Source organism: Myotis daubentonii, chromosome 4, assembly GCF_963259705.1.
Source record: "Myotis daubentonii chromosome 4, mMyoDau2.1, whole genome shotgun sequence".
NCBI classification, from domain to species: Eukaryota; Metazoa; Chordata; class Mammalia; order Chiroptera; family Vespertilionidae; genus Myotis; species Myotis daubentonii.
In genome coordinates this window covers 60,952,298-60,969,846 of record NC_081843.1, presented here as the reverse complement: position 1 = coordinate 60,969,846, position 17,549 = coordinate 60,952,298, and the positions used below count along the sequence as shown (strand labels likewise).

The window sequence follows — 17,549 nt, the reverse complement described above, 5'->3', positions numbered from 1 at the left end:
CTCTGCAGAGGTGACATTTGAGGTGAGACCTAAATGACCAGAAGGAACCAGCCAGCAGAGTACCAGGCAAGAACAGTTCTTGCACGAGGAACATGCTGATGGAAGTTGGCTACTTCCAGGAACTGCAAGCAACCCTTTGTGGCCAGAGCAGCGAGCACGTGTAGGAGGGATGAGGTCCCAGGGCTAAAGAGTTTCGCTTTTATTCTAAGCGCAATGGTTAGCCATTGGAGGTTTTAAAGTGGAGTGGAAAGTGCGTGAGTGGATACAACTGACATGTCATAGGCAATATTGCACTTCGATATTTTTTACTTCTTTGACATCTAATTTCTAATTCCCGTGCGGGGCCAGGGACAGCCGGCCGCCCGTGCACCAGGCTGGCTGCGCTCCCGCCGGCGTGTGTGCAGCCCCGTCCTGCGCCCCGCGGCTGACAGCCTGGGCGCAGCCGGTGACAGTTGGCAGGCTCCGCCAAGCCAAGCTGCTGCAGGGGCTGGGGATGCGGAAGAGGAGGGAGAGGAGGTGGTGACAGCGTCTGGAAAGGCCGAGGCCTCCACCGCGAGAGTGGCGGCGATGCGCATCCCGACCCAGGGATGAGGGAGCCGCCCCGACGAGCCTCGCCGGGGCTCCCGGGGCCCCCAGTTGCTCCATCCCCAAGACTTGCCAGGTCTGCCCGGATTTGACATCGGAAACAATGGTATCGAGGGGCTGGAGGCAAAAGCGCAAGTGCCGGGGGGCAGGGGTGACGAAGGGAGCTTCCGCTGCTCGGTCTAGCTCCGCCCGGCCCGGCGGCGGCACCCCCGGAGCCGCAGGTGTTGATCTGGGACTCGGCTCCCACAGGCCTCCTGCCCACATCCTGCGGCGACCGCAGGCCTGGAGCCGCCAGCGCCGGGTTTTGTGACTCGCCGGCCTGTAGGGGCCGCTCCCGAACCTCAGCCCGAGGGCTGGATCCCAGGGGTCCCCGCCCCCCCGCCCCCCGGCTCCGGGGACTTCTCCGCGGGGGGCGGGCAGCCGGGCTGGGACGGCCCGAGCGCCTGCTCCTCGGAGCCCTCCCCTCCTGGGGCCGCTCTGCCTTTCAGACCTGGGCGCCTCGAGCGAGGCCTCTCCACCACCATCGAATCAGCTAGCGACCCCTCACTCTCCCCCCATCCCCCCGATCTTATGCTCAGCGGGGCAGTAATTCCGGTCTCGGGGTCTCCCGCCTTTGTTTGGAGTCTGCTGCGGGAATGTCCGCCCTACGAGCGATGCCCGCGTTTTCCCGCCGCAGGGCGGGTTCCCGGCGCCTAGGACCGCGCAGCGCGGACGCAGGAGGCCAGCACGTTTGCTGAGCGATTGACTGCAGTTCCAGCCCAGGGAGGGGGGGAGGGGGGGCTGCCTCCTGGCGGGCGTGGCTGCACCCTGGCCCCTGCAACCGCCCGGGCCCTAGCCCTCCGCACCCCCCCCCCGCCCCCCGGATTTGGCTGCGGGCTGCCCCAGCCTTTCCCTCCCACCCCACCCCCACCCCGCCCCTCCCCCGCCTGCTCCGCAGCTCTCGCAAAAACCCGGAGCGGCGGAGCCCCGAACGGACGGGCGCCGCCCCTCGCCGCCTCTCCGCACTGGCCCCGGGCCGCGCTGGGCATGCTCAGTCGGCAGGGCCGCCTCAGCTCTCGGAGTAGGAAGCTGGGGCGCTCGGGCTGCGAGGAGCCGGGCCGGGGGGGAAGATGGAGCCCTTCACCGGTGGTGAGTGGGCGGAAGAGGGGCGGGGGCCCGAGCTCTCGGGGACCCGGAGGATCGGGGGCCGTCGGAGCCCGAGGGGTCGGCGTGCGGTCGCTCGGCCGCGGGTTTTCTGCGAGGGTTTGGGGGCGGGGAGATGGGTCTGGGGGAGGCGGCTGGAGGCTGGGGGGCGGGGATCGGGCAGCGGCCGGCACGGGGTTGGGGGCTGGCGTGAAGGTCGCCGCCGCCGCCTGCCCCAGCCCGAGGCGCGGGGAGTGAGCGGGCGGCCCGCCCCGATGCTCCGCTGCGCGGCCAGGTGGGCAAGAGGCAAAGTTTGGGCTGCTGTTCGCGGAGGAGGGGGCCGCGGGAAAGTTGGCAGCTCGGGTGCGCCCCGGAGAAGGCGGTGTCCGCCGCGGCCCCTGCGGAGCCCAACTTGTGCGCGCACCGGGAGCTGTCTCCCTGCCCTTCAGCGAGTGGCCGGCGTGACTTTTCCCAATCGGACGGGTGGGGGCGGGGAGCTGCCGGTTAACTGCGTGGAAGGAAGGGAAACTCGGAGGAGGCGTGCTGATCGCTGGCCCCGCTCGGTGCCCCGGAGGTGCCTGCCCGCGTGGTTACCCTCCCGCCGGCGGCCGGGCGCCGCGCAGGGCGCTCAGGCTCCCTTTCCAGGCTCCGGATCGCAGATTTCCCGATGAAGGGTCGCTGTGACTTCCGAGGGGGGAGTCAGAGGGGGGCCTGCAGGATGCCTTACGGGCTGCCACGGCCCTCCCCTGACGGGAGGGAGAGAATAAACCCCACCCCAATGTAGAGGATGGCTTTTGTGTGGAACACAAGTGCCAGAGTCACAATGGAAGGGTGAGATGGCTAGCCTTTTTGCGACGTTGAGTATATGGATTCTATTTGGGGATAGAAAGTAGGAAAACTGCCAGTAAGGGATAATTTACTCTTAAGTTAGAGAAAATTCATTCGCTAGTTGACCTGTGTCTTCCTGCCGTGGTGGATGACTTCAGGTAGATGGCTTGTCATATTATTAGAAGCCCGAGTCTACCCCTGTTGGGGTGGGTCGTTTGTCACCCAAAAGACGGACATGGTTCACTAAATCTCCCAACCCTCACCCTGACTTAGTTGTATGTTGGGATTCATTCACGGGCGGGCCTGCGAACTACTTCATGGTCTTCTCCCTGTCCCTAGTTCAGGATGCTTTATTCTGCTGCCATCTTTCTGTCTGTACTGTTGAATCAGGCTTAATGATGACCACTTTAATTCTGAATCTTCTCATTCAGGTTCCATTTGTAATCATGAAGGCTCTAAGAAGAGTCTAAGAAAGTTACTAAAGCAATTAAGATTTGAACAGAAAGGGGCCTTAAAGATCATCTAAGTACTTTGGGCTAAATATGTTTAATATAAATCATTAAATCCTTTCAAATGAGTATTTCAAGGCCTTTGTTCTAGTTGAATGCTTGGAGCTTCCATCTTTGTAGGATTTTGAATGTGAAATTTCATTTAACGAAAAAAAAATCCCCACAAGGCTAAGTCATCATCTGATCAAGATCATTGCTAGCTGATTGGGTGAATCTGTGTCTACAGAAATAAAGTACATTTTCAAGTCTTAAAAATTGGGGCCATTTCTCCCCTCTTAGAACAGGCTCCCCTACATACGAATATTTACGAATTGCCACATTTGGGAAGGAAGTGGAAAAGTCTTAGAAAAACAAAAAAGAAACAATCCTTCAACTTTCATGTGAAAAATTGGATTTCTGATCCTTTCAGATTTTGAAAGTCTGTGTTGGAGATAGTTTGGCAATGCATCATTTTACTTAATGTTTTAATCACTCCTTGGAGCCTTATCTAGCATTCTTTAACAAGGAGAATAGAAACTACGATGTCTAAAGTCAACATGAAATTAGCTTTTTAGGTTTAAGGTGGACTGTTTTTTTATTTCAGGACTTTTGAAGGATAGCTGTAGAATTTTCTAGTGTCTTCAAACAGGACATCTTTATACTTAATCCTTTTGAGTACAAAGCATACGTTCATTTAATTCTGCCATAGACCTGGGCATTCTGATACAGAGTATTTCAGTATCCATAGAATTTATGATTGCAGGAATTATTAAGCTTGGTATTAACTCTTATTGCAAATTCATGCTCTTTTAACAAAACCATCACCACTTAGATCCCGGTATATGGAAAGAATCGTGAGAGCTTAACAAAGACAGTTTTAGTAATTCAGGACAACATATCCTTCAGTTAAAATCTTGTCAATGGTTTCACCACCCTCTGACCTATAAATCTGTAAAGGAGGCAAGTTTAGTTTCTGTTTTGTCATTCTGGCTTTCAGTACTCATCTATTCCAGTAGGGGTTTCTGTATTTTCCCTGTTAAAACTTGCTGCTGGTATGGTTCATTTTTCTTGATCCCTCCTCTCTGCCTGCTGCTGATCATGTGAACATCCTATGTTAACCTGTCCAGGTAAGACTGCCGGAACCCATTTAATATGCACATCTCCAGAAAAGACTTATACAGAGGGACCTTAGTGCCAGGCATTCCCATTTGGCTCAGGTCTTGCCCTTGGGAGGAACTACTGACTCTTATGCCAAAGACTGGATATCCATTCTGGCTTTGGATCTTTGGTGACTTTTTTTGTGGGGAGAGAGATGTGCTTGACCAACACTCAAGATTGTTTTAACAGTAATTATTATGTCCTGTTAGGCAGGTAGAGGTGAAACTACTAGGAAGTAGCGATTTATATTTTACCATAACAAACAAACAAAAGTGAAGTGATAGGGCAAGTAGTTACTTGATGACTATCCAACTTTATTTGTCCTCATGTGCTTGTAGGGTTGGGGTATTTCAGGGTAACTTAAATTCTTGTTAAAGTAATGTAAATGCCGGGATTAAACCCCAGAATCTGATTGAGGAGGTCTGAGGTGTTGGCCCTAGGAATCTGACTTCATTTTGAGGATGTTAGAAGTATTCACCAGAAGGAAGCAAATTCAGAATTTGGAGGCATATTGACAGAGAAGGACTTCTTGGCCTGCATGTGCTGTGTGTGTGTGTGTGTGTGTGTGTGTGTGTGTGTGTGTGTTTTCCCCCCTGTGCTTTCTAAGCCTGAGGGAAATCTAGAGGATAAAAAAGCATTGGTATTTTGAAGCCCCAGAACTGAAAACATAACAGTTTGTCATTTTTTTCATATGAACGAAGCCCCCAGAAATCACTGTAGTACTAACAGTATAACCTGGTACATAATCAAACAGGGAGACTTTCAGGCGGAGTTCTCAAGGATCATCTACAGATAAATGGTAATCATTGGTTTTAATTACATCTAAAATATGTTATCTTGTCACAAGACACTCTTGTTTTGGAGGTTGTTACAACCTCAACCCCAGACAATTAAATGATGTTAAACAGGGAGACTTTCCTGTCTTACAAAATTATTTTTTTTGTGCTTTTTTTAAATTGCAGCCCAGTTGGAAGTATTTCCCAACTTCCAAAATGAGAAGTCTGTACAAGTTAGATATTCATTTGTAAGGCAGTATAAAATTGTGATTTCATCTTTTCATGTTATAAATAATAATTGTCCTACGGTATACATTTTAAAACATTTTTAGCATCATCTATCAAAAATGTGAACTTACCACATTTTGTTTATATATTTTTTCCTTTTTTTCTATGATAAATTACCACATTGAGAAAAAACCCTTAAGAAATGGAAAATCTGAGTGTTTTTAGTCTGTGGTGGAATATAAGTTGAATTCTGTTTTTAATCTACCTGTCTTAAGTTTTTATTTTAGTAAAGGGAAATAGGAGCTGTTTAGGAATTGTGTATTAACATCATTTAATAGTCTGGGGTTGAGGTTGTAACAACCTCCAAAACAAGAGTGTCTTGTGACAAGATAACATATTTTAGATGTAATTAAAACCAATGATTATCATTTATCTGTAGATGATCCTTGAGAACTCCGCCTGAAAGCTATATAACCAGTAAGATTGGTTATGAAGAAATCATCATATAGAAAATAAGCAAGGGGTGATTTCCTTCTCAGTAATTCAGTCAAGATGCCATTTTTCGAAAGCCCATTACAAGTAGATTTTCTGTTAGGCACAGTTTTAAAAACCCCACAAACCTGTCAATAGATAATGCAAACCTAAATGAGAGAAACGAAATGGAAGAATCTAATTTTGTTTTCATGCTAATATAAAAATACAGAAGTAAAGAAGCAATAAAACTTCAAGAAAGTTTTCTAACTATGAAATAAATGTACAGGGTTGTCTTTATAACCTGTTCATATAACATCTATCACCAGTAATTTCACATTTCTACTGTGAATACTCCTGTTAGAAAACAGTAGCATTTTGACCCTTTCCATGAAAGTGTTAGGAAATCCCAGAAGTTGGGATGGAGCTAGGTTTGACCCCTGGTTCGTGGTAGTTGACATGTGGACGGACGGCAGTGCAACCGTATTCTGTAAATTTGTTACCCAATGTCTTGAAAACTGCAGGAGGTTGGAGGTGACAATAATACTACTAAGCCTTTCCATAATACTAGGGGGACACCGAGAGAAAGTCTTTTTTTTTTACATTTGAATCCATGGATATGCATATAGCTTGATACATAATACAGATAAATGATAATTTGAGTGTTCACAAAAAACAGGAGTGGGAATGGAGGGAAATTTAGGAGCCCTTTTGATGGTACAGTTCCTTGTATATCTATCTAATGGCCTTTGTAGAGAAGGCTGCTCATTGTCCTAGTGTTTCTGTACAGTGAATGTGACAATAAGAGTTCCTGTGTCAGTGGAAGAGTGGTTAGGATTCCCCTGTAACCTGATTCATTATTGGAATCCATTTGTGATTGTCCTGGGAGTTCCTCAGGACTTCAGCTGTAAAGATCTTTTGGGAAAATTGGGACTTAAAAGAATTAATGACGAAGATGAAAGCAATGTTGAGATTTAAGGTAAAGGAGGAAACTGATGGGCAGAGATTTTCAAAATGGTCATACTTTGAACCTTGCAAATCTTTTTTTCAGAAATGAACCTGGTTTGGGGAGCATGATACTATTGTGTGAGGTTGAAAGACAGAATTAGAGTTGGAAGGGGGCAGTAGGTGGATCTGGTCAGACAAAAGAAATTGAGGGGTGAGGGAGATAAATGAGTTAGGATTGGCATTTGGAGGCCGTAGAAGGAAATAGAAAATATTTGCCATGAGTTTAAACGTATGACGTACTTCTCTTTTTCATAGTCAGAAAAGTTATAGTCACTTGTATGGTAGGACTGTTCATTTTCATGAAAGTTTTAGATTTCAAGCAAAAAAATTTAGAGGACTGTAGAGCCACTGGCCTTGTGGAACCTTCCTGATAGCAGTCATAGTTCTTTATTGCCTGGTTTTACCTCACTTTTCTATACTGATGTTTATGGTTGAACAATGAGCCAATTAACTTTTTAAAATTCCAACCTCAGCATCTAAAGCAGTCCATTTGCCAAGTAAAGAAAACTCAGGCTCCCCAGGGAGTTTGGAAACAGTGGAGAATCAAGTTCAACTGTAGAAGATCCTTTGAAGTTCTTTTCCTTTTAGAGTATTTTTCTTAATGAAGGTCTTCCTGGTCATTCCTTCCATGTATTTAAGAATGCAGTCACCAACTGGCTATCATCAATAAATCAACAAACGACAAGTGCTGGAGAGGATGTGGAGAAAAAGGAACACTTGTGCACTGCTGGTGGGAATGCAGACTGGTGCAGCCACTATGGAAGACAGTATGGAGTTTCCTCAAAAAGTTAAAAATGGAACTCCCATTTGACCCTGTGATCCCACTTCTAGGAATATATCCCAAGAAACCAGAAACACCAATCAGAAAGGATATATGCACCCATATGTTCATAGCAGCACAATTCACAATACCTAAGATCTGGAAATAGCCTAAGTGCCTGCCCATCAGTAGATGAATGGATTAGAAAACTGGTACATCTACATGATGGACTACTATGCTGCTGTAAAAAAAAAGGAACTCTTACCATTTGCAACGGCATGGATGGAACTGGAGAGCATTATGCTAAGTGAAATAAGCCAGTCAATGAAGGAAAAATACCACATGATCTCACTCACTCATGGATAATAAAGACCATTATAAACTTATGAACAAAAATAGATACAGAGGCAGAGCTGTCTCAAACAGATTGTCAAACTGCAGCGGGAAGGCCGGGGAGAGTAGTGGGGCAGAAGGGGGCATGAGTAAGAGATCAACTGAAGGACTTATATGCATGTATATAAGCATAATCAATGGACATAAGACACTGGGGGGTAGGGGAGGCCAGGGGATTGTCAAGGGCGGCGGAAAAAAGGAGACATGTAATACCCTTTGTAATACGTTAAGCAGTAAAACAATTAAAAAAAAAAAAAAAGAATGCAGTCACCAAAACATAACTCAAGCCACTTGTCAGGATTTCTGTAGGTTGGGGGGCTGGATGGTCCAAAGTCTTCTCCAGTCCCCCTGTGCTTTTGAGGGAGGCCAAGCCAGTGATCTGGAATGAAGAGAGTGAAAGACTTCCTGATGTTTCTGTGAGGAGAACTTCATAAGCTGTGAGAACAGGAAAATGGGAAGTGCAGTGACAGAATTGTTCTCTGTGGTTGGGTGTGCTCCTTTTCTTCCTGGATCTCACAGCGATGATGACCAGGACTATGTGGCAATGTTTCCCAGACAGCTATTTTAGGTGTCATAGAGGAAGTTCTGGTGGGCAAGGAGGCCTTGGGCCATAGTATTTCTCACAGCTGAAACTGTTATTTATTTTTCCCCCCTATATTCGTATTTCTTTATTTATTATTTTTTAAATTGTTTTATTGCTTAAAGTATTACAAAGAGTATTATATATGTCTCCTTTTTTTTCCTCCCCTTGACCTTCCCCTAGCCTCCCATATCCCCCCAGTGTATTGTGTCCATTGGTTATGCTTATATGCATGCATACAAGTCCTTCGGTTGATCTCTTACCCACCCCCCTGAAACTTGTTATTTTTTTAAAAATATATTTTTATTGATTTCAGAGAGGAAGGGAAAGGGAGAGATAGATAGAAACATCAATGATGAGAGAGAATCATTGATTGGCTGCCTCCTGCACGCCCCCTACTGGGGATCGAGCTGGCAACACAGGTATGTGCCCTTGGCCTTTCAGTTCATAGGCCGATGCTCTATCCACTGAGCCAAACCGGCTGGGGCAACTGTTATTTTTATAAGATTTAAAACAGTTGTTAGAATATTCATTAACTCAACAGCATTGTATCATCTCAAGATTCTCTTTAGAGGAAAAATGCATGGAGATTAGTGGGAGTGATTGAGTAGAGTAAATGTTTTAAGAGATCTTTAAGTTGGTTTTGGTCATGTGATTTGAAAATAGAAAGTAATGTAGTACTTGTCTAGTTTCTTCTTCTCCTATAATTGTTGAAGGGGCCTCAATGGTTTTAGTAAGAGAGGCTGCTGTGGACCTTGGGGCTTGATGGGAGAAATTAGTGTGTCTTAGGTTTATCAAGATTATGTCCATGAGTTAGGGATGGTTCCCCCTTATATGTATTAGCAGTAGTTTTTCTGCTTTCAAAACTAAATTCTAATTCCTAACTCTTTGGGCCACTGGCATTGTCCTTGGCAGTATCTAGATTGGGTGGCTAGATTAAGAAAACAACTCAGAGCATTGGGTATTGGGTTTAAGGGGAATAAGCAATGCATTGCTCTTTAAAACAGCAACCTCACTGCCATCTGCATCAATACAAGCTCCAGTTGGAGGAAGCACACAGAGAAATGATTGAATGTAGAAAAGAGGGTCTAGTCTGAAGTGGGGTTTAGATAATAAATATAGCGTGTTGAGTTAGATAGAAATAAGCACACATTCACTAAAGTGTAGCTACCTTTGTTTGAGTGTAGTTATTTGTTGCAGTTGGGTACATAGTTCTGTTTTAATTAATTGCCAATTTGGGAAATGCCGTAGAGCAGTGGTTTTCAACTTTGGCTGCACATTATGATTACCTGGGAATCTTTTTAAAATCCTGATTTCTGGGCCTCTGGATTTTAACAAGATTCCCAGATGATTCTAATGTGCAGCCAAGGTTGAGAACCACTGCCGAAGAGAGAAAGATTGGAAGAAATCATGCATAGAAACTTTTGTTGACAGATAGTCGAATGACAGTGGTGATTGGTAGAAAAAAATGTGGTTATAGTCCTAGACTTTTGGATAATCATCACTATTTTTTTTAATTGGGTTTATGATAAACTGACCCTTAGTAAGTTGTAAATTGATGGCAAAGTTTTTGCTATAGAGATTTAATACTATCATTTACTTGTGTTTTATCAGTTTAATGAGATCAAGTCTAACAAATATATTCACCAATTGAAGTACTTTCTAACTCATAGTATTCTGTATACATTGAAGGGTTCTTATAAATGTCTTTCAATGATATACATTCTCTACTAAATCACTTATAGGTATTCATTAAACCTAATGCCATTTTCATTTTAAATAAGGTATTACAGTAGATTGAGATTATTTTGAAACTATATCCAGATAGTGGATGGAATTAAAAATAAACTTTTTAACTAGTTCTTTAAAAGGTATTTGCCTGAGAGATTAGTGAGCATAAATATTTAGGCATCATTGACAATTTCAATTGCTTTTTTTAAAAACATTTTTTATTGATTTTTTACAGAGCGGGATAGAGAGTTAGAAACATTGATGAGAGAGAAACATCGATCAGCTGCCCCCTGCACACTCCCCACTGGGGATGTGCCTGCAACCAAGGTACATGCCCTTGACCGGAATCGAACCCAGGACCCTTGAGTCCACAGGCCGACACTCTATCCGCTGAGCCAAACCGGTCAGGGCTCAATTGCTTTTTATAGCTAAATTTTTCTAAGCGGTACCATCAGGATTGTCAAGGACTATGGGACCTATGTTATGAAGATTTTTAAAAATATTATAAACAAGTTTGATATAAATATTAGGGTTTTGTAATTTAGCCTAGGAAAAGCAAAGAAAATGGAAAATTAAGCTCAAATTTTATTTTGCCCATGAGGCTATTGGCTATCTTTTAAGTGGAAAAAAAATGGCATATCTGATCATTTTCATAATGATAAATATAAGGATAAAGGAAGCAAATGCTCTTAGTATTCTTTACTGTTTGGCTGTATTCTTTAGTCCATGGAATATTATGTTCCACTTGTTAACTTGATGCTTTTAAAGTATCCTCTAGCCAGAAATTTAACTAGTATATTTTTTTTCTGTGAAATCTATAATGGTTTTGAATGCTGACTGTAGAAATAAATGGTTGTTATTAGAACTTTGTCCATTGTTGTAAATTTTAGTCTTCTTTTGATTCTATATTAATTCGATTGTGGATAACAACCAGAGAAAAGAAATACAGAAGTATGTATTTATTGGGATATATTGTACAAAAATTTTTTTGAAAAGGAATGCCTTGGGCTCAGTTCTGTTTTATTGAAATCAGATAATAATGGGGTTTAAGTCTACTTAATTCTGTTTTTTTCTTCTTTTCCTCATTTTTGTTTTTAGTTTCTTCCTTTTTAAATCATGCTAATAGTTTTTCTTTAGCTCTTATTTTTTTATCACCACAAGTAAACATAGAACAAACCAAAATTAGTTTTCATGTCTCCTTGCTCTATTTTTCAGTTGGTGAATCAGGAGTAGGGGGTCAGAGAAAAAGCATAGAGTGAATAGTTTAGTACGAATTCTTCTTGCATAACATATTAAACTGCCTCAATTAACAAGTATTTTTTTAATTTGTTTTTGACATGTCCCCACTTACCTCTTTTTAAAAAGAGAATAGTTTTTAAAAAGATCCCACCTTCAAATAAGTACATTAAAATACACACTAACTGTATTCTAACTTGTGCCAAACTTTGTTCTTAAAGCTGGAGTAAAAATGTAAATGCAGCATGGTCTCTGTTTTTGAGGAGCTTATAGTCCAGCAGAATTCATTTTTTTAAAAGATATACGGACATACAAAATAGTGCATTCTATTAGAAAATGGCCTGGCTTCCAGAAGCACAGGTCCCATCTTCTACCACTTTCCTTAACACTTGGTTTTGTACTTTTATTTTTTCATTTTGTAGATCTGTCATGATGATCTATCTATCTGTCTATCTCATTTTGTAAGACTACTGCATAGTGTAGCATAATAGAGAAGAGCAGTTCAGATGGCAGCATTCAAATCCTGGCTCCTCACGAACTAGCTCTGTGAGAGTTAATTAAGGATATTAGCAAGATGTTTTACTATATTTAGTTTAAAAACTAAAATGTGCATAGAAACTCAAACTCTTCATGTTATTAGCTGAGGTCAAAGATACATGGTGGTTTGACATTCCAGCCATAGAGATTTTCAAAATTGGAGAACAAATGGTATTTCTTGCATCTTGTTTACTAAAGCCTTGAAGCTAATATAGAAGGATTCTTTCCATTTCATATTTATTAACAATTATCATGCATTTGTAACACTTTCAGGTAGGTGTTGTGTAAGAGTAGAGGAACTATTCATTTCTATATTCAATCTGATTCTGGCTTGGATGTATTTTTCTGGTTCTTTAAGCAAATGTAATATGCAACACCTCATTATTCATACAAGTAGAACTTGTTTCAGTCTTAGATTAGGTATTAAATACATTTTGTCTGTTAGGTGGGGTTGAAGTAGTTAGGAATTTAATTCAAAAAGAGGTAGTGTTAACATGAAGATATAGAATAAGGTTACTTCATTAACTGGTACAAGGCCTGTATTTCATAGGTACCAGCGATGCAAACAAACACGTCTGTGTTTAAATTCATACCTATTTTGCTATGTTTTCTCACAGTAAGCTTAATAAGTGGCTAGTTTTACTAGTGAATTTGTATTTCTGCTAGTGACTGTGACAACCTTATTTTATTATTATTATTTTTGCAGAAGGATTGTAACTTGGCAGCAGCTTTTGGCTCTGAGAATCTGTTATGAATCATGGCAATTTGCCTGCTTACCTCCACCCTGCCAGGAGTCTCCAGAACTGTTTCTTTTTTTCCCTCACAAAGATAATACTTTCAACTTCTAAAACATATCAGGCAGTGATTTTGACCAAATAGCAAGCTGAAGAATGTAAGGAAAAAATCATTCCAGTGGCTCTATGGAAGGATTGCATGGGAACAGAGTAAAGGCATTTCTCATCTTGGGCCTCATTTGTTCCTGGGAAACTTCAGGGTTAAGAAGATAGTGTTTTTGCACAAGAATAAATTACTGGAGCCCATATTTCTGCCCAAAGATGCCCAAAGAAACATAAATGGTATGTTATGAAAGCAAACGTACCAGTTGTTTAGGACTCCATTTTCTAAATGGTTAAAACCACATTTGAGTTGTGTATAAAGAATGTATATACTTATTAGCTAAAACCCATCAATTACATAAAATAAAAACACGATTCATATTTGGTTGCTACTAGAGTTGCCACCTAACATAGTGTCCCACACATATTAAATGTTCAATAAATGTTATCTGAGGCTAGTATTACTTCAGATAACTCCGAAACAAATATTTAAATAAGAATTTTATTTGTTTTAAGTTAGAGGTTTTTCTCCCCCCCCCCCCAAATAAAGTTGAATTTCAGTGCTCTTTTCCTTTTTCTATAAATTTCTCAATAGCAACAGGGTAAATTCAAATCACTTTTTGGGGGCAATATTCTTATCAGTGTTCATTCAGCTTCCCTTTTTACTGAAATGCATTTTGAGTGCTGTGTTTCAGACACAGCAAGTGCTTAGCACTGGAAAGATAGTGTAAGAAGTGGCCTTAGTGTTTGAGGGGAAGAAGATGATGGTTAGTAGGAGGGAATCTCTTACTCTGAAGCATTTTCAAAATCAAAATTAAAGAATGGCTTCACATTTCCCTCCTTTATTCGTAGCTAGAGAGCTGCTGTGCAGTTGAGTCTAATATGGTGCTGTCAAATCACGTTCTCTCTGGCAGTGTGTAGGGCCTTCTGCTGACCTGCTATTGGGGAACTTTTGCCCTTCTTTAGCCAAATAGAATTCCCAAGCCAATTAGATTCAACTTTTAAAAGGGAATTTCCTAATATCCCAGAATTGCTAAGGCATACATTGGTCATACATAAGCATTTGTGTGACCTTATGGAAAGAGTAAAGGAGGTGAAGTTACATCATTGCTGTCAATTAGGCAAAACCATTGAGAGGCAAGATTCTCTATTAGTTGATATAACAGAATAACTAATGGTATGAATTAGTTACAATATGAGCTGGAATATGAAAGCATGAAACTAACCAAGTGGGAAAATGTAGATGTTTCTGTTCTAATGTTAATGAAAGAATAAAAATTAAATGGCATTTGGAGAAGAACAAAACCTATACAACTCTTTAGTGGCCATGTAACGTAAATTATGGTGTGTGAACTGTGAAGATATTAATTCAATATTTTCCCCCTTAAGCAAACAAACAAACCCTCCATTTTCCCTTCCTCTCACTCAGTATATATATGAAGTACTTATATGGAAACAGAATATAGGCAGTGTATTAATCAACTCAGGCTGTCATAACATAATACCAACAGACTGAGTTGGGTAGCTTAAACGACAGTAATTTTATTTCTTTACAGTTGTGGTTTGGAGGTTAGGTGTTCAAGATCAAGGTGCTGGGCATGGTTGGTTTCTGATGACTCTCTTCCTAGCTTGCAGATGTCCACCTTCTTGCTCTGTCCTCACATGCCTTTCCTCTGCGCTTGCAGAGAGGGCTTTGGTGTCTCAGATGCCTCTTGTAAGAACATCATTCCTATCAACCTCATCCTTATAACCTCATTTAACTGTAATTATGTCCTTAAAGGCCCTTATCTCCAAATAGAGTCACATTGGGGGCTAGTGCTGCAACATAAGAATTTTTGGAGGGGGTGGGGCAAGGGGGCTCAGTGCAATCCATAACAGGCAGCTTTCTTTATGGATAATTTGCTTACCTTTAGGTAAAGATTATGTTTTTCCATAGGAACAAAATTTTGGAGTCTACATTCCTGCCTGAGGATGCTCAAAGGAGCATATATTGTTAATTTAACTTCAATGATTTATTTTTGGACCCAGAAATCCAGGATGATCCCAAACCCCTTGTCCCTTCCTGCCCTACTAGAGAGTGATTTAAACCTCCTATATTTATTTTCCTTTATGTATTTATACTGTTTCAAACAATATACTGAAACTTCCATCCTTAAATCAAGATGTCTGGAGAGTTTGGGAATTTTTTCTTTATATTTGAAGGCAAAATTATGCTTCTCAAACTTTTTGGTCTCAGAATGCCTTTTATACTCTTAAAATTATTGTGGACCCTTAAAAGTTTTTGTTTATATGAGTTCTATTTCTAGATCTTGGTTGTGTTAGAAGTTAACACTGAAATAACTTTTAGAATATTAGTTTATTACATAACAGTAAAAAACTTTTACATGTTAACATAAATAATATTTTAATGAAAAGTAACTTTTCCAAAACACTTAATGAAAGCATTGTTTTATATTGTTGCAAATCTCTTCAATGTATGGCCTAATAAAAGACAACTAGATTTTCAGATTTGCCTCTGCATTCATTCAGTCTGTTATATCACATGTCATGTATCTATGGAAAACTGCACTATATCCTCATGAGAGAATGAAAATGAAGATGTCAAATAACCTCTAATTATGAAAATAGTTTTGACCTTGAAGACCCGATGAAAGAGTATACCATACCCATACCACATTTTGAGAACTGTTCATTTAAACATTTAATCCTCCTTTTACAGGGACTGGAGAGGAATACCTTAGGAATCCTCAGCAGGTAGAAAGTGGAGCTGTTGGAATTGGGCAGCAGGTTTCTTAAGATAGATCTAGGTCACAGGAGAAGGAAATGTTCTAGTCAGGCAGATCTGACAAACCACGTATCAGGTGCCTTGGTTGTATGAGGATTTTACAGTTATTTATTTCAGCCCTGGGTAGTTTTAAACTAGAGAGGACACAAAATTTTAAAAAGTGATTTAATTACCTTGAAAAAAGAATTGAGTTTTATCTATTTTATGTTTAAACCTGAAGAGTTTTCAATCTGCTGCCCCTCTTTCTCAAACCCCCTTCCTCCAACATTCACATAATATGGATACATCATTTAACTTCTCAGCCCTTTAGTGATTTCTTAGACTTATTTTAATGAATTCAAGGCCTACATGGTTAAATTCAATTATTTTTTTTTTACAACTTATTCTGATCTATGGAGTCCAGAATGATATAAAACCCTCTGTCCCATATCTGTACTACCTGCCATAGAGGGATCTAAACATTTAAGAGAACTAGAATCAACCCCCCTTTTTTTTCTAGTTCCATGAATAACTAGTATTGATCTACTTAAAACTGTCTTCCCCTTGAAAAATGTCTGTAGCCCCTTGTTCATAGCAGCATTATTTGTAACTAGAGGCCCAGTGCATGAAATTTGTGCATGGATAGGGCCCCTAAGCCTGGCCGGCAATCAGAGCCAATCAGGACTTTCCGGCTGCCAGCTGGGGCCTTCCTTCGTTCCGCGCCATCCCCTGGTGGTCAGCGTGTGTCATAACGAGTGGTCAAATTTCCGGTCTCCCAGTCAAACTCATGAGGGGACACTTTGCATATTAACCTTTTATATATGTAGATAGCCAAGACATGGAAACAACCTAAGTGTCCATGTTGCAATAACATAAATGGACCTTGGAGTCATTATGCTAAGTGAAATAAGTCAGAGAAAGGCAAATACTGTATTTGTCTTGCACTTGAAATCTAAAAAGAAAAATAACACTGAAACCCCCAAAACATGCCAAACACATAGATAAAGAGAACAGATTTGTGGTTATCAGAGGCAAGGTGTGCGGAGAGGGGCAATTGGAGGAATGTGGTCAAAGGGTATAAACTTCCAGTTGCAAGATAAATAAGTACTAGGGATGAAATGTATGACATGATGACTGTAGTTAATACTGCTGTATGATATGTAGGAAAGTTGTTTTAGAGTAGAACATAAGAGTTCTCATCACAAGGAACATTTTTTTTTCTTTTTACTGTATCTGTGTGAGATGATGGATGTTAACTAAACCTATTGTGGTAATCACTTTATCAAACCATCATGCTGTATACCTTAAACTTATATAGTGATGTAGGTCAGTTATAAGTTCAGCCAACTGAACTCATGTTCTATAAAATTAGGTCACATACCCAAACGTCCTAATTCATACATTTAAAGTACTTTGAAATACTAACATTATAAAGAATTAGTTCTTTACTTGGTTGGTGTTCATAGTAAGTGCCAGGAATATTTTTAAACAAGACCATTTATGGTTCCTTTGTGTGAGTGAACAAAAAGTAATTATGGAACAAAGGCCTTGAGTCTGGCATGTGAATGTACAGTAATTGTTCAAATGATTAAGCCTCTCAAATTGGCCTTTGTCTAATTAAAATCAGTGTTGCATATTCCTGATTTTGTGTTACATTTTTTAAACTTAAAGTCAAAGCAAAACAAAAAAACTACAATTTATCCCTGCCTCTGTCCCTAGGCAACCATTGACCTGCTTTCTGTCACTATAGATTAGTTTATGTTTTCTAAAATTTTATAAGTGGAATTATATAGATTTTATGTAAATAGAATACTATGCTATCTTTTTGGCCTGGTATTTTTTGATCAGCATAATAATTTTGAGATTTGTCCAGGTAATATCAATATTTACTACTTTTCTTTTTGCTTTTTTTAAATTGCTGAATAGCATTCCATTATGTGTATATACCATAATTTATTTACCCATTCACCTCTTAATGGAAATTTGTTTGGGGGTTATTATAAGTAAAGCTGTTCTGAACATTAATATACAAGTCTTTGTGTAGACAT

General features: G+C 41.0%; 1 protein-coding gene across 6 annotated transcripts in view; it reads left to right on the top strand.

Annotated features, from left to right (window-relative positions):
• Positions 1-552: 552 nt before the first annotated feature.
• LNPEP (leucyl and cystinyl aminopeptidase) overlaps positions 553-17,549 on the top strand; it is a 96,049-nt gene continuing 79,052 nt past the window's right edge. For 5 of the 6 annotated variants that reach the window (XR_009452617.1, XR_009452616.1, XR_009452614.1 and 2 more), the window contains exon 1: positions 1,571-1,713. Coding sequence is in view for 1 of the 6 variants with exons in the window: in XM_059694034.1 (XP_059550017.1) it covers positions 1,695-1,713 (19 nt within the window). In the remaining 5 variants the exon portion in view is untranslated. Of the gene's footprint in view, positions 692-1,570; positions 1,714-17,549 lie in introns of those variants that run through there. The other variant, XM_059694035.1, reaches the window with a different exon arrangement.